This window comes from Physeter macrocephalus, chromosome 7, assembly GCF_002837175.3.
Source record: "Physeter macrocephalus isolate SW-GA chromosome 7, ASM283717v5, whole genome shotgun sequence".
In the NCBI taxonomy this organism is placed as follows: Eukaryota; Metazoa; Chordata; class Mammalia; order Artiodactyla; family Physeteridae; genus Physeter; species Physeter macrocephalus.
This window is the reverse complement of record NC_041220.1, coordinates 54,468,436-54,493,013: the sequence shown is the minus strand read 5'-3', so window position 1 is coordinate 54,493,013 and position 24,578 is coordinate 54,468,436. Positions and strand designations below refer to the sequence as shown.

At 38.5% G+C, this 24,578-nt stretch overlaps 2 protein-coding genes across 4 annotated transcripts in view; one reads left to right on the top strand and one right to left on the bottom strand.

The window, feature by feature from the left end:
- The window catches only part of ATP10D (ATPase phospholipid transporting 10D (putative)), a 122,653-nt gene extending 107,914 nt beyond the window's left edge, over positions 1-14,739 (top strand). Inside the window, exons 19-22 of one of the 3 annotated variants that reach the window (XM_024131934.2) lie at positions 2,811-2,891; positions 4,115-4,219; positions 8,089-8,276; positions 11,382-14,739. In XM_024131934.2, the coding sequence (XP_023987702.1) occupies positions 2,811-2,891; positions 4,115-4,219; positions 8,089-8,276; positions 11,382-11,712 (705 nt within the window). In that variant the 3' untranslated portion in view covers positions 11,713-14,739. The remainder of the gene's footprint in view (positions 1-2,810; positions 2,892-4,114; positions 4,220-8,088; positions 8,277-11,381) is intronic. The other 2 variants (XM_007117188.3, XM_024131933.2) reach the window with 2 other exon arrangements.
- A 723-nt stretch (positions 14,740-15,462) lies between these two features.
- CORIN (corin, serine peptidase) overlaps positions 15,463-24,578 on the bottom strand; it is a 229,776-nt gene continuing 220,660 nt past the window's right edge. The window contains exon 21 of the mRNA XM_024131999.2: positions 15,463-15,789. Coding sequence (XP_023987767.1) covers positions 15,607-15,789 — 183 coding nt within the window. The 3' untranslated portion in view covers positions 15,463-15,606. The remainder of the gene's footprint in view (positions 15,790-24,578) is intronic.

Here is a 24,578-nt window from a genome sequence, read left to right as displayed (position 1 = left end):
AACTCCAGACTTAACCAAAAATTCGAGGAAATCGTGAATTTAAAATGATGCTTTAAAAAAAATGATGCATTTATTTTCATCAATCCAATTTTATTATGGGTTGAACTGCCTTTTGAGACTGGAGGGTAATTTGATGTCCTTAGGCTCATGGAGCAGCCAACATGGAGGAGAAGTCAACTTCCAGGGAGGAAGGAATCCTTACAATCCTTTAATATCATCCAACCCATTCAGATCAAAGAACCACATGAGGTTTTCCTAAAAAAGTCCACTCTGACTTAAAGTTCAAGGCCAGGGTGCAGGAATATGTGGTTGATATTAATGAAGATTGTCCTGTACCCTAGATCTAAGTTAAATTCCAGGTCCATTGTGGAAAGAGGGGTAAAAGCAGACCTTTAACGTTTTTATAGCTTGGTGTTTTAAAAGCCCATTTGTTCAGCCTGAAGATTGTAATTGGTCTTTACCCTGGAAGAGTCGAGGTCATTGTTTCCTGTGGTTGAACACTGCTGTCAAGCCTTTGCACACATTGTTCTATTGAGCTGGCCAGTTTTATAATACACGGTAAAGCAGGCAGAGTCCCAGCATGTGGCTATTGATAAAAGGTAATTAATTTCATTGACTTTACCTTCCAGAAGAGTTGTCCTTCCTTTGAACTTGGCCTCCAAACAAATTCTATTTTATGCTTGGGCCATTTCCTGTCTTTGGTGTCATGAAATATACTTTCCAGGGTTATAGCATCTCTCTCCTTGAAAGGAGATGAGTCTGGAAGGCTGTAGCCAGAAGCCTCCCTTCCAAGAAGCAATCGTCTATTACCCATCTCTCATCACCCACACAGCCTTCTTTCCTGGCTTTGACTTCATGTCCAGATTTTCTCTCTCAGTTTCCAGGAGATCCCATGAGTTACTCCCTTCAGCCCTTCATTTATCCATGACCCTTCTCTACCCCTAATTCCCCTTGCTCACATTACTGTGGAGAAAGTGTGCTTGTTGTTAACCTTTTGGCTCTAGGTTTTTTGAGTAACCTCTGTTCCCCCAGAAGCATGAAGCTATATTTTAACTTATCCTGAAATTGTTCTCTCTTGTCCAGTGACATTTTGGTTGCCTCTTTGACTCTGCCACATTTTCTTCCACCATTTGATTGTGCTTCTGCTTAGAGTTTATGGACACTTGGATGAAGAAAGGCAGGTAGAAGATTCCATCATTTCCCAGGACAAAATTGTAAAAGAAGCTACAGAGAAAAGTAGACTGGAAATGATGAATCTTCATTGCTTTGATTTTACAGAGGACAAAGAGATAAAAAAGGAAAAAAAAAAAAAGATGTTGAACTTCTAAGTGTAATCTCTTGAAGGACAGAAGAATTTATATGGAGATGTTGTATATTTATAAAGCTTTAGGAGACAATTACACATTTTCAAGAAAATTTCAGTTTCTTTTTGCATTTGAAAGCAATTAAGACTATAAACAGTTAAGTAAAGGGAAGACTAGCTCAGGGATATGATACATGTGTTGTCATATTTGTTCATGGCAGACATCACTAATACACTGTAGCACTCCATCCTTCCTGCTGGGTCTGAATGGAGCCTCAGAATCCTTTTGCACACACATTACTATTTGATCAGAATTATCTTTTGTTTGAAAACCTGTTTTCAGTTACTTGACTGGTATCTCTACTTGATCTTTCTCTGTTTCTACAAGGTTTTGGTAGGAAGCAGTTTAGCACATGAAAAGTTATATAAGAATAGTTTATTAATCCAACAAATATTTGAGTACCTATATACCAGGCACTGTTTTAATCACTTGAATAAGAGAGCCCAGGTCCCACTTTATGAAGCTTGCATTCTGTTGAGAGAAACATAAAATCATTAGGTAAACAAATAAGATTATTTCCGATGGTGATGAGAGACTTCTAAGGATGCCATGGTAGTAAATGATTAAGGGGGCCTGACTTTTAGACTGGTCTGGGGTCTGTGCCTCTATGAGGAAGTGATATTTGAGCTGGGATATGAATAGTGAGGAACTGGTCGTGTGGGAGGTCCAGGAAGAATTTCTGGCAGAGATGACAGCACAGGTGAAGCCCTGAGAAAAGAAGGGATTGGCATATTTGAGAAATAGGGTGAAGTCTGTGTGTTGGGAGGATGGTGAATGACAGTAAGAACAGGTGGGTGGCTCTGGAGAGCAGGGGCTTCCACGGGCAGACCATGCAGGACCTCCTAGACCATGGGAAGGAACTTAGATTGTATGGGAAATGCAGTGGAAGTCATTGGAGGAATAGGAGGGGGGTCAGTTTGATTAATTAGGGAGATGGCATGACCTGATTTACATTTTTCAAAACCATCTGGCTGCTGTGGGAAGATTGGATTAGGGCTGAGAGGAAGCAAAGAGGCTAGTTAGATGGCTGTCCCATTATTCATAGAGAGTTGATGGTGAATTGGAATGAAGGGAGTAATGGAAATAAAGGTGGATGGATTGGAGAAGTTTTTGAAACAGTGTTTTCTGATCAATGGGAAATGGAAAATTAGTACTACTATCCTTATTTGAGGTAGATTTAAGATTGATCCAATGATAAAAGCAATATGAGTTGAAGAAGAGTTCCTTCAGGTTCCCCCCCCCGCCCCCCGTGAACTCATCTCATTCAATTATCACCCCTCATTCTTCCACTACTACTTACAAATCCCACCTGTTTTGTGAATGAGACAATGAAGGAATAGAGTTTTCTCTCAGAGAAGCAAAAACACGTACTGGCTTGTGTTGTTCCTTGATCTTGCTTGACTGTTACTAATCTTACTCCCTCCCCAATATCTGTTCCATTTTCAGGCATACTTACCACTCACCTTCTGGATCACCTTGTTGGATGCCTTTTATCAAAGCCTGGTCTGCTTCTTTGTGCCTTACTATGTAAGTCCTTGTTCACTCAAAGGATTTGTTGTTAATCAATGGTACTTCTTTGTACTCTGTTACCAGTATCAGCATATAGAATGGGTATATTAGGGTAGTTTGCTCATATAATCAAGTTGATTATTTACTGACTAAATTATAACACTCCTCCCAAATATGTTAGGTAATGGGTTAAATTTGGAGAGAAGTGCTTAGCTGAGTCCTCTTGGGTCTCTTTTTTAGCCCTGTACTGCTTGATAGTTTTCATCAAGGACTTTAAAGTTGAAAGCCTGGCTTATAATTAAATGAGTCAGAATCAGAGAGGCAAAGTCAGAATATGAAAGCTGTTATTAGTGAGTGCTGGGCTAATTCTACCAGGATGACATTCAGAGTATTAAATTTAAGTAGGCTCCCCAAAACTAAAAAAAAAAAAAAATTGTTATACAGGTAAAGAATGGAAGAAATGTGACTAAGCAGAGAATGTGTAAATGAATTTAAAAATTTAGGCCAACACCAAGCACAAAGCAGCATGATGTAGTTGCCCGTTCACACACCACCCTCCCTGGAAGAAAACACTAATATGATCATGGATGGTTAACAAAAGTTCAGTAATAAAAAGGGAAAAGGTAATAGTCTCTAAGTTAACAATTTTCATTCTTTATTCAAATAAAATTACTTGAATTTACCCAGCTAGAATATTCTAGGTATACTGCATTTCAAGAGGTATATAGATAAGGCAATCTGAAGTGTATTTAGAAGAGAATGACTAGAATTGTAAAAGATCAGAAAATTGTGTCATTTGCGGAATCCTTTAAGGACTTTGAAGACATATGCGTATGAGAGGGGTGGATATTTACTTAACTGAGGTATAAACTCAGGTTAGCCATAGTACCTGCTTCAAAGATTTTCAGCTCTGTTAAGTGGAACATATTTGATCTTTCTCTATACCTCAAAGAGTTGGAAGTATAAGTAAAAGGATCAAGGGAAAATGAATTGTGATTCAGAATAAAGAGAAATTCCAACCAAAAAAAAAGTTCAAAATTTAGATGGCCTGTCTGGGAGAGAGTCAGTCTCTTTTTCTAAAAATGTTCAAGTTTATCCTAAATGACCAGTTATCAGGAACACTGAAGAAAGGGACTCAGTCCTCACTTGGGTCGTGGAATAGAGTGATGAAACTGATGATACCGTGCCACCGAGGGTACACAACTCTCCAAGATCACCCAACGTTTATTCTCTCTTTGTAGACCTACCAGGGCTCAGACATTGACATCTTTACATTTGGAAACCCCCTGAACACAGCTGCTCTGTTCATCATTCTCCTCCATCTGGTAATTGAAAGCAAGAGTTTGGTGAGTAGTTTTCCTGCCTCTGTCATTGGGGGAATTGTCTTCATGCCTAGAAGACAAGTGGTCATAAGAAGAGTAATGACTCCAAGGAAGAAGGGTGATCCACGACCACTCTTGTGGATCGTTGAGTGCCGTTATGCTGAGGTTGATGTGCAGCAGGGGAGAGTGGAGAACACCTGCCTGGTCCCCTTGGTGGTATCCACGGTGTGGATGGTTAGTGGAGGTGAGTCAGGCTGGAGAAACAATTACGCTTCTATGGACAGCATCCTTCAAGACCAAGCTGTTGCCCTTCAACTAAAAGGAAAACAGGTGTAATGCCATAATCCTGGTATACTGACTTTTGTAGGTGATGATTTGATGCTTTTCTCATAATACAAAAAAAAAAAAAAAATGCTTCTCCCTCCAGAATGTTTACCATTCATTTCATTTACAGCTAGGTCTTTTTGAACTTAGTTGCCAGCTTAATGATAAAGTTAAGTCTTTTCATCAAAATGATTGCAGGGTGTCTCTACAGCAAAGCCTAATATGAAGGATTCAGATAAAGAGAGCTTTAGTTTAAACCTTTTTCTGCAAGTGAAGAACATCCCACCCATGTCTGGCAAGTAAACTGCCTTAGCATAGACCATATCTTCTGATGGGAGCATTCCTAGTCCACTTGCAGATCCCTGTACTTTACCCAGCTCAAATGTTATTTTAGGTTTCAGCAAAAGTGCTGCTTCTCCCAAGAGCCCTTCCCTAACCATCCATTTTTCCACACCATCCTCTTGTTTTTTTTGTTTTTTTTGTTTTTTTTTTTTTGTGGTATGCGGGCCTCCCTCTGTTGTGGCCTCTCCCGCTGCGGAGCACAGGCTCCGGACGCGCAGGCCCAGCGGCCATGGCTCACGGGCCCAGCCGCTCCGCGGCATGTGGGATCCTCCCGGACCGGGGCGCGAACCCGGTTCCCCTGCATCGGCAGGCGGACGCGCAACCACTGCGCCACCAGGGAAGCCCAATCCTCTTGTTTTTATTCATAGTCCAAATAATAACTTATAATTCTTCATTTAATTATGTGATTATACTATTCGTGTTTCTCTTCTACATTAGACTATAATCTCTTTGAGGACAGGGTTCATGTTTATTTTGTTCACCACTGTATACCAGTATCTAGGACAAGACTGGCACACAGTTTGTGCTCAAAAAATATTTGAATGAATAAGTGAGTGATTAAATGACTAACCAGTGTTTGGGGTATATGTAACATGTTGGTGGTGATGCATTTCAAACAGGAAATAGCTGAATGAGCTTATAGTTTTAAATGTTATTCAAAGTTATATATTGAGATTATTTATCATTTCTTAAGAAGGGGTGAATATTTTTGACATCACCTGCTTTGCTTATAACCTGCTATAACCAAACCTTACAAGCCTAAAGTGTTGTAAAAGGTTAATATCTGCAAATACTAGATGGGAAGAGTAAAGAGAATTCTAGAACTAAAATATGTGGGGTTGTTTGAATATCTGTTGAATTTCATTTTTAAGCAATTATGTAGGTACTTTTTTGCTACTGCCTAAGGAAGCGTCTTAAGTTCTGACATTAGTGTTCCAAAGCCCCTAACATGTCAAGCGTCAGTTTGGGTTCAGTGGTTATGAGCAGTAACAATCTGTTTTGACTAACCTGAGCAAACGGAAAAGTTATTCAAAATGTATTGAAAATCACGGTAAAACAAACAAACAAAGAAACATCCTGGGCTTCCCTGGTGGCGCAGTGGGTGAGAGTCCGCCTGCCGATGCAGGGGATACGGGTTCGTGCCTCGGTCCAGGAAGATCCCACATGCCGCGGAGATGCTGGGCCCGTGAGCCATGGCCGCTGAGCCTGCGCGTCCGGAGCCTGTGCTCCGCAACGGGAGAGGCCACAGCACTGAAAGGCCCGCGTACGGCAAAAAAACAAACAAAAACAAAAAAACAAACAAACAAAACCATCCTTAGGATCCAGAGTGGCTCCAGAGATCCAGGGAACAGAAACTAACGGACAGGCTTATCAGGCCGGTACTCTGGTCTGAATTGGCCCCAGTCATTTTCCTCTCTGCTCTTGCCTCATTCATGGTGCTCCAGGTTCAGTCTCTGGTGATAGAATTCTGTTTCCTTAGCTCCAGCCACAGGCTTTGGCGAGAGGAGGAATATTTTACCAAGACTGTGCATAGATAGTGCTGGGCGTCTTCACTAAGAGAAGGGGAGTGAAAGCTAGGTGCCGAGAACAGTGACTACTCTATAAAGGATGCATCATTAAAAGAATTGTTTCTCACACCAGGGAAGGCTAAAGCTCATGGCCTCTGAAGGTCTGTTGTCAGTAAGAGTCAGTCATTCTGAGAATATGAATTGGTTTCCTTTACACTTTTGCTCACCGTCCCTTTGCTACCTCTGCCACCTCCCTGTCAGTTTTTACCCAGCGTCCCTTGACTTTCACTGCATCCATTTATTTAAACGAGTCACTCTATCTAAAGTCACATCTCACTTGCCAAAAGCGCTTCTTAAAGGAAAAAAAATTTCAGGGCTCAGTGGGAAGCAAGAACATTTGAGAAAAAAAAAAATGGGGCCAATGTTTTCTGATCATTTTGTGTATCTTTATAAAATATGAGCAGTCTTTGTGACTCTTGTGAAGCTATCTACCCTGGAGAAATACTTTGCAAGGTTAAGAGGAAAATGGAGAATATTGGGTCTTGTTTGAGAATTGTAGCCCTAGAAAGTGAAAATGATTAATAAAAGCAGTCTTCCCCCAAAAGAGTAATATATACCACCATGGTATACACAATGATTTTAGGTGGGACTGTACATTGCACTAAATAACACTGACTACTGCATAACATGAAGGTGATTCTCTCATACTTCAGATTATGTCAGAGAAGAATTCTGTTTGGGGCTGTTACTTTTTCTCGCAATAACTCTTGCTAATTTCCCTTTGTAATAAAGACAGATCAGACCCCAGACTCATCACTGTTATGACAGGTAATGCTGATATTACACTTAAGGTAGTGATCTGCTTTTCTTTCTAAATAAATTTACTTAATTAGATAGTGAGCCAGTTTACAGAAAAATATTTTTAAAAAATAATAATGCAAGCTCTATGTAGATATGAAGGTGGATAGGTTATAGTGTGATATACAGAGATTTATTTCTTGCTCATGTAAAGTTATTAAGGTTCCAGACAGCTCTAGAGAAATTATCCTCTGAGGGGTGGCTCAGTGACCCAAGCTGTGTCTCGTAGCTGTACCACCTGGAATTATCCCCAAGAACTTCTTGGTCAAACGTGGAAGGAAAGGAGACAGTATGGAAAATTGCACACCGACTCTTCCATGCTTCTAACCAGAAAGTTTTGCACATCCCTTCCATTCACGTTTCATCGGTCAAAGCAAGACATGTGGCCATGCTTAATTTCAAGGGGGTGGGGAAATGCAATCCTCTCAAATGCTTATTAGAGGAAGAGAATGAGAATATTGGTGAGCAACAGTAATGTCTACCACCTACTTAAATGGATAAAGTTTGAGGTTCACTGGATTAAGCTATTATCTTAAAGAAGAGCTAGACCAGTAAGTGACTATATGGAAAAATAAGGAGAAAATCCTAACACCTCATGGTGCATGGACAATACAAAGTAAACTAGTCACCAGAGTTGCTTTTTGGTATTTGACATAGTTTTATAGAACTTAAACACTGATATGAGCTATTCACAAAAGGTGCTCTTGCCTTCTTGCTTTAATATTTTGTGTTTTGTTCGCTAAGGTTTGTTTCACCATTCACCCACTGCTTGGAATGTGATGTCTCTTCAACAGAGCAGATTTTGCCAGGCTGCAAAATTATCAGAGTGTGTTCATCTCCTCTGCTTTTCTTATCTTGCAGACTTGGATCCACATGCTGGCCATCGTTGGGAGCATTTTGTCCTATTTTTTCTTTGCCTTGGTTTTTGGAGCCATATGTGTAACTTGCAACCCACCATCCAACCCCTATTGGATTATGCAGGAGCACATGCTGGATCCAGTGTTCTACTTAGTTTGTGTTCTCACAACCTGTGTTGCTCTTCTGCCCAGGTATGGTGTTTATCTTATCATCAAGAGAGTAAGTGAAGTCATAGGCTTAGAATTCGTCAGGCGACTGCTAAGAATAGACAGTAGACCATCCTGTTTAGTAGTGGAAAAGTCAGTCTGTGTACCAGTTAAAATATTGGCTTTAGCTCTTTTGCCAGGGAACAGAAGTGGCTTAAGCAAATGAAAAAATTTATTTCTTTCTCAAGGAAACTTCTAGTCTGGTTGATGGTTCACAGGGATAGGGCAGCTTTGCTTCACAAAGGTATTCGAGGACCTAGATCCTTTCCTTTCCTCTTTTTCTTCTGCCGTCTCCCAAGGGCGTTGCCCTCATCTGCGTGACTAAAGATGACTCACCACCAGCACATCCAGGTCCTGGGTCCCTGCATCCCTGCATCTCCGCCTGCAGGAGGGAGAAAGAGAAGATGGAAGGCATGCAGCTTTCCATCTTTCTTCTTTTTTATTCTTTTTTGTATTGTCATGACCCAGATGTGGTACACATCATTGCTCATATCCCATTAACTAGAACCTGGTATGTAGACTCTGAGTGGCTAAAATCTGGGGGCTTCTAAAAAGAAGAATGGGTACTGAGGGACACGTATCTCTGCTATGATCTATAAACACTGAAAACCTACCTCCCTTTCCTGACTTCAGTTACTTTCCCATTTTAGTTTAACTTGATTTCTCATATCGTATGGGATGGAAATGGCTAAGAAGTATGCCTGGGTTTCTAATCTATAGATTTCTTGAACTCTTTAGAGCTCTTCCCCTTTATAGTTTTAAAAAATCTATCTGTTTAGCTGAAAACACTATAGCAAATAGCTGTTCTACCTTTTTAAACATGATATGAACGTCAAATGGTGATTCAATATTATTCTCTAATAGGGCTGACAAATTGGCTCACAGGCCAAATCTGACCCACTGCCTGTTTTTGTAAAGTTTTATTGGAACATAGACATACTCACTAATTTAAATATTGTCTATGGCTGCTTTTGTACTACAACAGCAGAGTTGAACAGTTCCAACAGAGACTATCTGGCTCACAAAGCCTGAGATATTACTGTCTGGTCCATTGGAAAAAAGTTTGCCAATCCCAGTCTGTAACACAATCATAAGGCACAGTGGGCACAAACCCTTTGTTGCTGAAAGACATCCGTTCTAGAAATGCATAAGAAAAACCCACCAGAGTCATTCTGTGGTGGTTACAGTTGTATACTTAATATCACTGGTAAACTGAGATGGTTCTGTAGTGTTCACTGTTATTACCAGCTTTCAGATTAAAAACTGACAAGATGAACTTTTAGAATTTATGAAGAAACAATTACTTTTAAGTTACAGCCTGAAATTTTTCTTCAAGAGCATTAATGATACAATTTTATCTAATATTGTCGTGGTGAGCTGAAAAAACTGACCCCCTAAAATACATCTGTGTCCTAATCCCTGGAACCTGGTGAATGTTTTATTTATTTAGCGAAAAAAGGAGTTTGCAGATGTGATTAAGGATCTTGAGATGGGGAGATTATCTGGCTGGGCCCTAAATGCCCTCACAAGTGTCTTTATCAGAGAGAGGCAGGGCGAGATTTGACACTGACAGAAAAGGAGAAAGCACTTTGACCATGGTAGCAGAGATCTCTTGGTCACAAGCCAAGGAATGCTACCAGAAGCCAGAAGGAGCAAGGAATGAGTTCTCCCCTAGAGCCTCCAGAGGGAGCATGGCCTTTCCAACACCTTGATTTTGTTTCAGTGAAACTGATTTCAGAATTCTTGGCCTTCAGAACTGTGAGAGAATTAGGTTTTGTTATTCTAAGCCAGCACATTTATGGTAATTTGTTACAGCAGCTATAGGAAACTAATACAGACTTTGGTATCAGAAAGGTGGGTGTTGCTGTAACTAATACCTAAAAATGTGAAATAGACTTTGAAATTAGATAATGGGCAGAGCCTGGAAGAATTTTGAGGCACATAATAGAAACATACTAGACTCCCTTAAACAGACTGTCAATAGAAGTATGGACATTACAGTGTCTGCTGGTGAAAATTCAGAAGCAAGGAGGAAGCATGGGCAGAGAGAGCCATATCATCTCGGAAAACACGTAAATGGTCATAAATAGAATGTTGCTAGAAATATGAACATTAAAGGCACTGCTGGTGAGGTCTCATAAGGAAAGGAGAAACATGTTATTGGAAATTGGAGGAAAGGGGATCTTTGCAATATAGTGGCAAAAAACTTAGCTGAATTGTGTTCTACCGTTATGTGGAAAGCAGAATTTGTAAGTGATGAACTTGGATGTTTAGCTGAGGAGTTTTCTAAGCAAATCTTTGAAGGTTTGGTCTGGTTTCTTCTTGCTGCTTATAGAAAAATGTGAGAGAAAAGAGACTGAGGGAAGTACTATTAAGCCCAAAGGAACTAGATTTAGAAAATTCTCAGCCTATCCAGGTATTAAATTTGCTAAAATTAGGAGATTGGTTGTTGGGAGTATGCTCTGGAGAGAAGGCCCAGAGTGTGGCTGGACAGCCTTTGCTAGTGCTGAAGAGATTAGGTGTGTGACTCATGGATCCTCTCAGCCATCTCAGCAGTCACCAAGGAAGGAGATGGGATATACAGGAAAGATCTGTGGAGGACCCTCTTATCTAATGGTGTAAATACCCATGACATACATTGGAGACTTACAAGGTTTTTGTGAATGCTGTAGCAGCATAAATACTATCAGCTTGGACTGAAAGGGACAAGTTTGTGGTAATTTGCTACAATAGCCATAGGAAACTAATAGCTAGCATTTAAAAAACTACTCACTTACTGTGTGCCAATGCTTGGCCTGCTTTATATGTATTATCTCATTTAAGTTAACATTAAGGCTGTAGCACTATTGGTGTCTCTACTTTTACAGGTTTTATTTTTTATTTATTTGACAATGAGGAACTCACTATTTTCTCAGTGCTTTGCAAACATTAATTTAATATTATTATTTCCATTTTATAATTCACGTATTCTCCCCCTTTACCTCAAGAAGGGTCATCAGACCCTTCTACTTTTTCTAACTGGTGAGTATTTTGTGTGTCCCGTAATGCATTTGAGGTGAATGTAATTCTGTGATGCTTTTTGTAACCTAGGTTTATATACAGAGTTCTTCAGGGATCTCTGTTCCCATCTCCAATTCTGAGGGCAAAACACTTTGACAGACTGCCTGCAGAGGAGAGGACTGAAGCTCTCAAGAAGTGGAAAGGGGCTGGAAAGATGGATCAGTTGACATCTAAGTATTCTGACCACTCAGCTGTTAAGTCAGAGAGAATACCCATTTCTGACCCTTCTGCTGTCTTTGCAGTGATGTCGGCAACTCCTTGTGCTGTTGAGCAAGGAAATTTATCTGTGTGTGAAACTGCTTTAGACTCGGACTACTCTGAAAATAAGGCCTCAGGGATGGCTGGACCCTCAAAGGATTAAAAAAGCAGAATACCCTCCTTGGAGTTGCAAGTAGTCCTTCAAGTTTGGAAGAGGGCCTTTGAAGAGGCTCCTCTACCAAACCAGCATGACTTGGATTTTTCCTTCAGGGACAAGAACATTTTACTGGGCTTGGAAAAGCCAATGTGATGACCTTTACTGTCTGTTTGTAGACATTTGTAAAGGAGGTTAGAGTTTGACCTGAACAGAGTTTAGAGAAGTAAAATATTTAATTCAGAATCAAATGCTTTTAGGAAACTTTTTGGATTTTGTAAAAGCATTTTAATTGTTCTAGAAATGCACATATTTTCAAGGGAATTCATTTGAGACATATATTTATTTTACTATCTGTTCATTTCAGTGTTCTCTTGAGGTGGAAGGCTTCACTGGTAAGGGGCAGCAGGGATGCCAGGGTTCCATGGAGATGTGTTCTTCTCTCTGCTTCCTGTCAACAGAAGACTTTTTATGAGGTATACCTCTGTGCAGATGTTTTCAATTGGGAAACAGAGGCCATAGGTAAGGAATACAAAATCAGCTGAGTCCAGGGGCCCTTTGTCAATTTCCCATATTCTAAAACTGACAATAGCCTAATCAAAATGAGACAATCAATTTCAGAACAGTCTTCAGGAGATCATTTGAGGGTTTATAGTCTTTACAATACCCTACAACTTTTCTGCTGTTGCAACCTCTAAAAAGGAGATATTATGGAACTGACACTAATACAGGTGGTTCTCAGGAGGATTCCATGAGGTTCTTAGATTTGTTTTTTAATACATTTTAGGACAAGAATGTCTATATAAAGTTAATTGCTGTTGCAAATCATGTATGCTGGTTTTAGTTGGAACAAAGAAACTAGTTTCTACCAAAACTGCCAGGTATTATTTTAAGATTATATTTTCTTGTTGAGTTCTTTTAAAAGTCTGTATCTGTCCATCTGAAAATTGTCAGCCACCCAGAATTTCCTTCATGAAATTTCAATGCTAATGTTCCATGTCCATATGAAGCTCTTCTTAATGACTACTCAAGTATTATGCTCAGGGCTTAATCTTCTACCTGCTACCTACTGTCCTGGTCTGACATTTTTTGTAGCCTTCTGATGTTATTGCAAGTAGTCTTTTATACAGACTGATTTCTAGAATATTCAAAATCCCATATGGCTAATGGAGGTAGCTTTCTTCTTTCTTACGATTTTTTAAAAATAAACTATTTAATAAATAACATATACAAAAAGCTATCATTGCTCCTATAGATACTCACCAAATCCAACAGTAATTGGTATCAGAGCTTAGAAGGAAAATCCCAAAGCACACCTTTTACCAGAATATTGTTTTGACCTTTTCTTACATGGAAAAGTCAGTGATCCTCATAGTAGCTGGCATTCATTCCTTGAGATCATCATCTTCCGATAAATAAAAATTTAGAGACATATTCACTTACAAATAAAAGATTAGAATCTAAGGATAAAAAGACTGAGTCCAAAAGACTAAGAGAAAAGGTCAGTCTCCAGGATGTAAAGTATCTGTACACATGAGTAAAGTCTTGAGTCTTCATGTTATGGGTCTACAATCTCTTATCCACAATTCCACAATCTCAAGAACTCTGAAAACTGAAAAAGTTTTCATAAATTAGGCACAAATTCAATGTCTTAAACAGATGTAAGGCTATTTATTTATTTAATGTAATTATTCATACATTTTGCTACGAAATTATTAGTAGATTTTATTACTGGGTGCTAAACGTTGTAATGTTATACTTTTTAAATTTTTTAAAATTCTGGATTCTGAAACACTTCTGGCCTTCAGGCAAAAGAGATTTGGGATCTGTATGAAGCCTGTAAAGGGTCTTATCTACAATAACTCTTTCACACAAAGTTACCCAAGCTGATGTGGTCTGTTGCATTTCGGTATTCAGTGTATTCCACCAAATTTGGGGGAGCCTAAATCTGCTCCTAGTAGCCAAAAAAAAAAAAAATTAACAGTATACATGTGTGATACAATTTTACCCAAAAAGATTTATAGAAGAATTGGATCAGATTCCCAAAATGTGCTCTAGACATGAAAGATCCTTGCCTTCTAATCAGGGCTGAAGTTTTCCTTGGACCCTCAATGGGTTATTGGAGACTGCTAGCAACCTCTCATTTCAGACTCATCAAAGAGCCATCTTCCATCTAAAATAAAAGAGCATGTTCCTGGGGGAGTGAGATATAACACAAGAAAATTTTGATTGGTGGGAAACTGGGTGCCAACTATAATAGTGGGAGGCACCATTTTCTGGGGCTTGCTCCATGTTTTATAGCCATAAAAAGAAAAGATTATACCATTTTATTTGTATTAAGGGTTACTTAAAATAAGTACAATATATATATTTCACTGAACATAAGTTGAGTATATGTTGTTACATTATGTACCTATAAGTATAACAACACTGACATATGTTCTTAAACTTTCATACAGTTGTGACCACAATTCGGTTGCCAGATTTTACATTCTCAATAGGTTTATATAAACTACAGAACAAGAGATGAATAATGTGGAAAGTGTCAAGACAACTTTTCGAATGTCACCTACGCACACATATAGAAAAGAGTACAAAAAAGACACGTATAAAATTGCAGGTAGTCTCTGGGGAATGCTGAGGCAGCCCAGGTTGCTGGTGGAGGGAATCCTACTTGTTCAAAAGGCATTTGGATGTTGCAAAATGGATGCCTGACTAATTTAAGTAGGTGCATGTGAAGATTTGTATTTTGAAGCTTTTTTGTGGGGAAAAAATACTGTAACCACTAATTACTTCAAAATTGATGTGTGTAAAGTGGCCTAGTGCTTAAAAGCATCTTTAAATTTTTGTTTTAATTATCAATGGGAAGAAATGGCAACACCAGATATTAAACATCTTTCAACGACAATTACAAAATGTTTTTCTCCGTGCAAAGTTTTACTGTGCTTTCAGATGCATTTCTGTGACTTTATTGGTATGGACAAACACAAGAAAACTGGAAAATACTTAATTAGGGGTGGGGTGTAATTTTCTTTTAAAAAAATTGCATCTCTCTACTCTAAAGCAAATCCTCCTATAGCAAAGTTTAATCTCAACTTCATTGTCACATAGGCAGAATGAAATATTTCCCACAGGTATTTTCCTAGTTGTCGAAATCTCAATTGGCTAAGTGATACATAGTGAACAAACCCCAGCTCTGGGAAGGTTCTTTGGAGACTTTTCTATAAAATTACAATCTTGATTTAAATTCAGAATGGGCAGTCCAGGCATGTCAAGTGCTAATATTGATGTCAAAAGAGCTTTGTGCTCAATGTGATTTGCTATTTCAGCTACCTAAATGGATGCTCTGTCTTTCATAAGTTCTCAGAATTATGCAAACTTTAGAAGAGTAATAGTAAATAACATAAGCATGTAAATTATCTTGGCTTTTAATAAATCAAAAGCAAGTCTCTGATGTTAATATTGTAATTTGCCATTATGCTCTTGTGCTTGAGAAACAAAAGCTGGCAAAGATTAGTCAGCCTGGATCTCAATGTCCTTTTTGTGATTGGACAAAAGGGAACTTTCTCTAACCTGTTACCCTAGTCCCCTCACTCTTCTCTTTCCAGAGTTGATCATTTCATGTTACAGTCAAGGTTAGGCCTTCCTGGCAAAATAACAAACTCTGTTTTGCGTTGGTTTTTAAAAGATTTTCATTCAACTTGATGTAAGAGAAAAACAGAATTTAAAAAAAACAAAGCTGCATAAAATTAGACCAAGACAAACATGAACATTTGCAGTGCACTGTGGAGCATTACTGTCCATGAAAGTGCTTCCACACAGCTCTCTGCAGGAAGTCCTCCACTATCGAGAAGGCTATTTGCTCTGAGTGTCGCTGGTAAAAGTCTCTGATCATCCTTGGAATTAGTTTAGGAAAAAGGTGTGGATGTATATTTGTCTTTCAATCCATTTGACAAAGTATGTCACGTTGCTATAAACTCCAGGTCCCAGGACTTTGGAAAAGCAGACAGAGCCCCATGAAGTTAAGCCAAATAATGTCCACTGTCCTCCAGGCCGCTCACAGACCAGAGGCCCACCACTGTCACCCTGTAATGAAGAGCAGTGGATGTTAGTCACTGGTATGTCAGAGACCTCACGGCATCCAGGCAATCCTGAGGGTAAAATAAAGCCAAACCCAGTTTAACCAATATCCTGAAAAATTGCAGCAAAGCTCTCATTGTCAACCTGAGAGCTTTCCACTACATAAACAGAACTTTCAAATGAACATTTTAAATCTTGATCTTTAAAAGAATAGAAATGACTTGGGAAAGGACTATATTCTTTTTTTCCATGAAATCAGAGGACTTTTTGTCATTTCCTGCACTTAATGAAAATATATCAAACTTTTTTTTTAATTTAGTGTATCAGAACTGAGTCTCTCATAATGGATTTCATTCTTTAATTTTGATCCATTTTATAAATGTAGAACATACCCAAAATGGAACATTCAAGGATAGTTTTCCCACAAAAAAAAGTGCTAGAAAAATACTCTAAAATAATTCATTACTTTCAAGATTCTTGCTATGTGAATGAATGCATTAAGTAAGACCATTTACTGTATTTAATAGAAAAAAATTAGCATGCTTAAACAGAAAATACCACATAAGAATTAATTATAGTAAAACATTATTTATAACCTACATTTTATTTCACATGCATAGTAGTGGTTTTCGTTCTTGATATTTAAGTTTAGGTGTTGCAGGCGAGTTTTACTCAGTTTTTTTGTCCACATATAATTAACAGAAAAACACTATGGCTTTAAAAATGCTGATGCTGGGCTTCCCTGGTGGTGCAGTGGTTGAGAGTCCACCTGCCAATGCAGGGGACATGGGTTCGTGCCCTGGTCAGGGAAGATCCCACATGCCACGGAGCGGCTGGGCCCGTGAGCCATGGCCACTGAGCCTGTGCGTCCGGAGCCTGTGCTCCGCAACGGGAGAGGCCACGACAGTGAGAGGCCCGCGTACCGGGAAAAAAAAAAAAAAAAAAAAGCTAATGTTTGCTACATCTGAAAAGATGAGAATGAGAGATGTATTCTGCATGGCCTCAAAAGAGAAGGATTGATACCCTAGAAAATAAGTAAGTAAGTATGTGGACTCATGGCAGAAATTTACAAATACTCCTTGCCCTGCAAGAATTTCAAACTTGGAAGTACATCTATGGTCCTCCCACTATGTAATGTGTCGGGGAATAGAAGAAATCATGTTTATTGATGCTCTTCTAAACACTTTCCCTGTATTAGTTCATTTAATCCTCATGAAATCCCTACAGGTTAATAATAATAATTATTATTTGCATGTTATTACTTATATAATTATTTAAATATATAATAATTATAACTGTTATATCTATTTTGGAGATGATAAAACTGAAGCACAGTTTTATAACTTGTTCATTAGCAGAGCTAGGAGTTAAACCCAGGCAGTCTGGCACATGACTCCAACTTTATAACTACTGGTTATCTTGTTTCTTAGAAATGCTACTGAATACAACTGCTATTAAAACAAAATTGACTTTATGATTGTGCTGTATGCTTTTGTAGAAGTGGTGATTTTTTTTTTAATTGAAGTTTAGTTGACTTAGAATACTGTGTTAGTTTCAGGTGTACAGCAAAGTGATTCAGTTACATATTTCTTCAGATTATTTTCCATTATAGGTTAATACAAGATATTGAATATATTTCCCTGCACTATACAGTAAATCCTTGTTGCTTATCTACTTTATGTATAGTAGTTTGTTAGTGCCATACTCCTAATTTATCCCTTCCCCCCTCCCTTTTCCCTTTGGTAACTATAAGTTTGTTTTCTATGTCTGTGAGTCTATTTCTGTTTTATATATAGATCCATTTGTATTATTTTTTAGATTTCACACGTAAGTGATATCATATAATATTTGTTTTTCTTGGACTTCACTACGTATACTTTTCTCTAGGTCCATCCATGTTGCTGCAAATGGAATTATTTCATTCTTTTTTACGGCTGAGTAATATTCCATTGTACCACATCTTCTTAAGCCAATCAGGTGTTAGTGGGCACTTGGGTTGTTTCCATGTCTTAGTTATTGTACATAGTGCTGCTGTGAACAATGGGGTGCATATATCTTTTCGAATTAGAGTTTTCATCTTTTCCAGATATATGCCCAGGAGAGGGATTGCTGGATCATATGGTAACTGTATTTTTAGTTTCTTAAGGAACCTCTGTACTGTTTTCTATACTGGCTACATCAATTTACATTCCCACCAATAGTGCAGAAGGGTTCCCTTTTCTCCACACCCTCTCCAGCATTTATTATTTGCAGACTTTTTGATGATAGCCAGTCTGACCAGTGTGAGGTGACACATCATTATGGTTTTGATTTGTATTTCCTTAATAATTAGCGGTGTTAAGCACCTTCTCATGTGCCTGTTGACCATCTGTATGTCGTTTTTGGAGAAATGTCTATTTAGGTTTTCTGCCCATTGGGTTGTTTGTTTTTTCAATATTGAATTGTATGAGCTGTTTGGATATTAACCCCTTGTCAGTCAAATCATTTGCAAATATTTCCTCCCATTCTGTAGCTTGTCTTTTTGTTTTGTTGATGGTTTCCTTTGATGTGCAAAAGCTTTAAGTTTGATTAGGTCCCATTTGTTTATTTTTGCTTTTATTTCTTTTGCCTTGGGAGACTGATCTAAGAAAATCTTGCTACGATTTATGGCAGAGAATGTTTTGCCTATGTAATCTTCTATGAGTTTTATGGTATGTCTTACATTTAGTTCTTTAAACCACTTTGAATTTATTTTTCTATAAGGTATGATTTACACGTAGCTGTCCAGCTTTCCCAACACCACTTTTTGAAGAGACTGTCTTTTCTGCATTGTATTCTTGCCTCCTTTGTCATAGATTAATTGACCATAAGTGTTTGGGTTTATTTCTGGCCTCTCTATCCTATTCCATTGATCCATATGTCTGTCTTTGTGCCAATACCAAGCTATTTTGATTACTGTAACTTTGTAGTATAGTCTGAAGTCTGGAAGGGTTACGCCTCCAAGCTTTGTTCCTTTTCCTCAGGATTGCTTTGGCAATTCTGGGTCTTTTGTGGTTCCACATAAATTTTAGGTTTACTTGTTCTAGTTATGTGAAAAAAATGTCATGGTATTTTGACAGGGATTGCATTAAATCTGTAGATTGCTTTGGGTAGTATGGCCAGTTTAATAATACTAATTCTTCCAATCCAAGAGCATGGGATATCTTTCCATTTCCTTGAATCATCTTCAGTTGCCTTTACAATGTTTTATAGTTTTTAGTATAAAGGTCTTTTACCTCACTGGTTAAGTTTATTCCTGGGTATTTTTTATGTGATTTTAAAAAGGATTTTTAAATTTCTGATATTTCATAGTTAGTGTAAAGAAATGCAACAGATTTCTGTATATTAATGTTGTATTCTGCTACCTTGCTGAATTCATTTATTAGTTCTAATAGTTTTTGTGTGGAGACTTTAGGATTCTCTATATAGAGTATCATGTCATCTGTAAATAGTGACAGTTTTATCTCTTTCCCTCCAACTTGGATACTTTTTATTTCTTTTTCCTGTCTGATTGCTGTGGCTAGGACTTCCAATACTATTTTAAATAGAAGCAGTGAGAGTGGGCACCCTTGTCTTGTTCCTGAGTTTAGCAGGAAGGTTTTCAGCTTTTCACCATTGAGTATTATGTAGGCTGTAGGTTTGTCACAAATGGCTTTTATTATGTTGAGATATGTTCCCTCTGTACCCACTTTGGTGAGAATTTTTATCATGAATGGATGTTGAATTTTTTCAAATGTTTTCTCCGCATCTATTGAGATGATCATGTGCTTTGTCTTTCCTTTTGTTAATCTGGCACATTACATTGATACATTTTTCATCTCTATTCATCAAATATATTGACCTGTAATTTTCTTTTTTTGTAGTGTCTTTGTCTGATTTTAGTATCAGAGTGATGGTGGCTTCATGGAGTGACTCTGGGAGTTTTCCCTCCTTTTCAATTTTTGGCATAGTTTGAGAAGGATAGGTATAAGTTTTTCTTTATATGTTTGGTAGAATTCCCCAGTGAAGCCATCAAGTCCTGGACTTGTTTGCAGGGAGCTTTGTTTTGTTTTCTTTTACAGATTCTATTTCACTTACAGTGCTCAATCTGTTTAAATTATCTGTTTCTTCTTGATTCCGTTTTGGTGGGCTGTGTCTAGAAACTTGTCCATTTCTTTTAGATTGTCCAATTAGTTGGCATATAACTTTTCATAGTATTTTCTTTTTTTTTTTTCTTTTGGTATTTCTGTGGTATTAGTTATTTCTCCTCTTTCTTATTTTGTTTATTTGGATCCTGTTTTCTTCTTGGTGGGCCTGGCTAGAAGTTTATCTTTTCAAAAAACCTGGTCTTGATTTTATTGAGCTTTTCTATTTTTTTAATCTCTATTTTATTTCCTCTGTAATCTTTATTATTTCCTTTCTTCTGCTGTGAGGTTTTTTTTTTTGTTCTAATTTTTCTAATTCATTTAGCTAGTACGTTAGGTTGAGATTTTTCTTATCTCTTGAGGAAGGCCTTATTGCTATGAACTTCCCTATTAGAACTGCTTTTGCTGCATCCCATAGATTTTGTAAGGTTTTGTTCTCATTTTCCGATTTCTTATTTGATTTCATCATTGATCCATTAGTTTTTTTAGTGGCTTGTTGTTTAGTCTCCATGTATTCACTCTTTTCCTGTTTTTCTTTCTCTGGTAGTTTCATACATTGTGGTCAGGAAAAATGCTTGAAATGATTTCTAAATTTGTTGAGGCTTGTTTTGTCACCTAGTGTGTGGTCTATCCTGGAGAATGTTCCATGTGTGCTTGACAACAAGTACAACTGGTTTGTTGTGTCATTTAGGACCTCTGTTGCCTTACTGATTTTGTCTGGATGATCTGTCCATTGATGTCACTGGGGTGTTAAAATCTCCTACTATTATTGCATTCCAGTCAATTTCTCCCTTTATGTCTATTAGTATTTCTTTTACATATTTAGGTGCTCCTATATTGGGTGCATATATGTTAATCAGTATAATAGCCTCTTTTAGTATTGATCCCTTTATCATATGATACACTTCTTTGTCTTTCTTTATGGCCTTTGTTTTAAAGTCTGTTTTGTCTAATATGAGTATTTCTACCCCAGCTTTCTTATTGTTTCCATTTTCATGAAATATTTTTTTCATCCCCGCACTTTCGGTCTGTGCTTGTCTTTCACCCTAAAGTGAGACATTTTTAGGCAGCATATTGTAGGTTCATGTTTTTATTCAATCTATCAATCACTCTGTCTTTTGATTGGATCATTTACTCCGTTGACATTTAAGGTAATAATTGACATGGGAAGAGACAAGATGGTGGAGTAGAAGAAATTGAGCTCACCTCCTCTCACAAAAACCAAAATCACAACCACTGAACAACTGGAACCTAGCAAAGAAGATATTCTACATCCGAAGACAAAGAAGAAGCCACAACAAGATGGTAGGAGGGGCACATTTGCAATAAAATCAAATCCCATACGCACTGGGTGGGTGACCCAAAAACTGGAAAATAATTATATCACAGAGGTTCTCCACAGGAGTGAGAGTTCTGAGCCCCACGTCAGGCTCCCCAGCCTGGGGATCTGGCATCAGGAGGAGGAGAGCCCAGAGCATTTGGCTTTGAAGGCCAGCAGTGCATGAGAAGGCCTTCAACGCGCAGGAGCTCCACAGGACTGGGGAAAAAAGAAACTCCACTCTTGGAAGGCACACACAAGGTTTCATGTGCACTGGGATCCAGGGCAAAGAAGTGACTCCATAAGAGCCTGGGCCAGACCTACCTGTGTATCTTGGAGGGTCTTCTGGGGAGGTGGTGGTCAGCTGTGGCTCACTGGGGGCAAGGACACTGGTGGCAGAGGCCCCAGGGAGTACTCATTGGCATGAGCTCTCCTGGAAGTCAACATTTTGGCACTGAAACCTGCCCCCCTCAATAGCCTGCAAGGTCCAGTGTTGGGATGCCTCAGGCCAAACAACCAACACAGCCCCACTTACAGGCTGCCTAAAGTCATCCTGAATGCACAGCTGCCTCTAAACACACCTCTTGAAACAGCCCTGCCCACCAGAGGGACAAGAACATGCTCCATCTACCAGTGTGCAGGCACCAGGCCCTCCCACCATGAAGCCTGCACAAGCCCCTGGATCAACCTTACCCACCAGGGGGCAGACACCAGAAGCAAGAGGAACTACAAACCTGCAGCCTGAGAAATGAAGGCCACAGACACAGAAAGTTAGACGAGATGGCAGAGGAATATGTTCCAGATGAAGGAACAAGATGATAATAAAACCCCAGAAGAACAAGTAAGTGAAGTGGAGATAGATAGGCAATCTGCCTGAAAAAGTATTCAGAGAAATGATAGTAAAGGTGATCCAAGATCTTGGAAAAATAATGGAGGCACAGCCCAAGAAGATACAAGAAATGATTAACAAAGAGCTAGGAGATTTAAAGAACAAACAGATGAACAATACAAAAATTGAAATGAAAAATACACTAAAAGGAATCAATAGCAGAATAAATGAGGCAGAAGAACAAATAAGTGAGCTGGAAGACAGATTGGTGGAAATCATTGCTGCAGAACAGAATAAAGAAAAAAAATGAAATGAGGACAGTCTAAGAGACCTCTGAGACAACATTAAATGCACCAACTTTTGCATCATAGGGGTCCCAGAAGAATGAAAGGGCCTGAGAAAATATTTGAAGAGATAATAGCCGAAAACTTCCCTAACATGGGAAGGGAAACATGGGCTGAAGTCCAGGAAGCACAGAGAGGCCCACACAGGATAAACCCAAGGAGGAACATGCCAAGACATATCAATCAAATTTTCAAAAACTAAAGACAAAGAGAAAATATTAAAAGCAACAAGGGAAAAGCAACAAGTAACATATAAGGAAATCTTCATTTAGTTATCATCAGCTGACTTTTCAGCAGAAACTGAAGGCCAGAAGGGATTGGCATGATATAGTTCAAGTGATGACAGGGAAAAACCGACAACCAAGAATACTCTACCCAGCAAGGCTCTTGTTCAGATTCAATGGAGTAATCAAAACCTTTACAGACAAGCAAAAGCTAAGAGAATTCAGCACCACCAAACCAGCTTTACAACAAAATGCCAACAAACTGCTAAAGGAACTTCTCTAGGCAGAAAAGAAAAGGCCACAATTAGAAAGAAGAAAATTATGAATGGGAAAGCTCACCAGTAAAGACAAGCCTACAGTAAAGGTAGGAAATCATCTCCCTGCAGGTATGATATCAAAACCAGTAATAATAAGAAGAGGAGAATACAAATGTAGGATATTGGAAATGCATATGAAATTAAGAAACCAGCAACTTAAATCAATCTTTTATACATATAGACTGCTATATCAAAAATCTCATGGTTGATTCAAAAGGATACATTCAGCACAATGTTCATTGCAGCAGTGTTTACAATAGTCAAGACATGGAAGCAACCTAAATGCCCATCAACAGAGGAATAGATAAAGAAGATGTGCTATATATATATATATAGTGGAATATTACTCAGCCATTAAAAAGAATGAAATAATGTCATTTGCAGCAACATGGATGGACCCTGAGATTATCATACTAAGTGAAGTAAGTCAGAGAAAGACAAATATATGACATCACTTATATGCGGAATTGTAGGAAAATGATACAAACGAACTTATTTACAAAACAGATATAGACTCACAAACTAAGAAAAGAAACTTTTGGTTACTAAAGGGGAAATGGAAGGGAGGGATAAATTGGAAGTTTGGGATTGACATACACACTACTATATTTTATTTATTTTATTTTATTTTTCTGTGGTACGTGGGCCTCTCACTGTTGTGGACTCTCCCTTTGCGGAGCACAGGCTCCGGACGCGCAGGCTCAGTGGCCATGGCTCATGGGCCCAGCCACTCCGCGGCAGGTGGGATCTTCCCGGACTGGGGCACGAACCCGTGTCCCCTGCATCGGCAGGCGGACTCCCAACCACTCCGCCACCAGGGAAGCCCCACACGACTATATTTTAAATAGATATTTAAAAATAATGAGAACCTACTGTATAGCACAAAGAACTCTACTCCATATTCTGTAATGACCTAAATGGGAAAAAGATTAGATATATGTATGACTGAATCACTTTGCTCTGCACCTGAAACTAACAACAGACTATATTTTAAATAGATAACTAATGAGAACCTACTGTATAGCACAAAGAACTCTACTCCATATTCTGTAATGACCTAAATGGGAAAAAGATTAGATATATGTATGACTGAATCACTTTGCTCTGCACCTGAAACTAACAACATTGTAAATCAACTCTACTCCAATATAAAATAAAAAATTTTGGGCTTCCCTGGTGGCGCAATGGTTGAGAGTCCACCTGCCTATGCAGGGGACACGGGTTCGTGCCCCGGTCCAGGAAGATCCCACATGCCGCGGAGCGGCTGGGCCCATGAGCCATGGCCGCGGAGCCTGTGCTCCACAACAGGAGAGGCCACAACAGTGAGAGGCCCGCGTACCGAGAAAAAATAATAATAATAATAAAATAAAATAAAAATTTTTTTAAAAACCTCATGGTAACCACAAACCAAAAATCTACAATAGATACACAAAAAAGAAAAAGCAATCCATATTCAACTCTAAAGATAGTCATCAAATCACGAGAACAAAAGAGGAAGGGAAGAAAAAAAGACCTACAGAAACAAACAAGAAAATGACAATAAGAATTCACGTATCAATAATTACCTTAAATGTAAATGGATTAAATGCTCCAACCAAAAGACATAGACTGGCTGAATGTA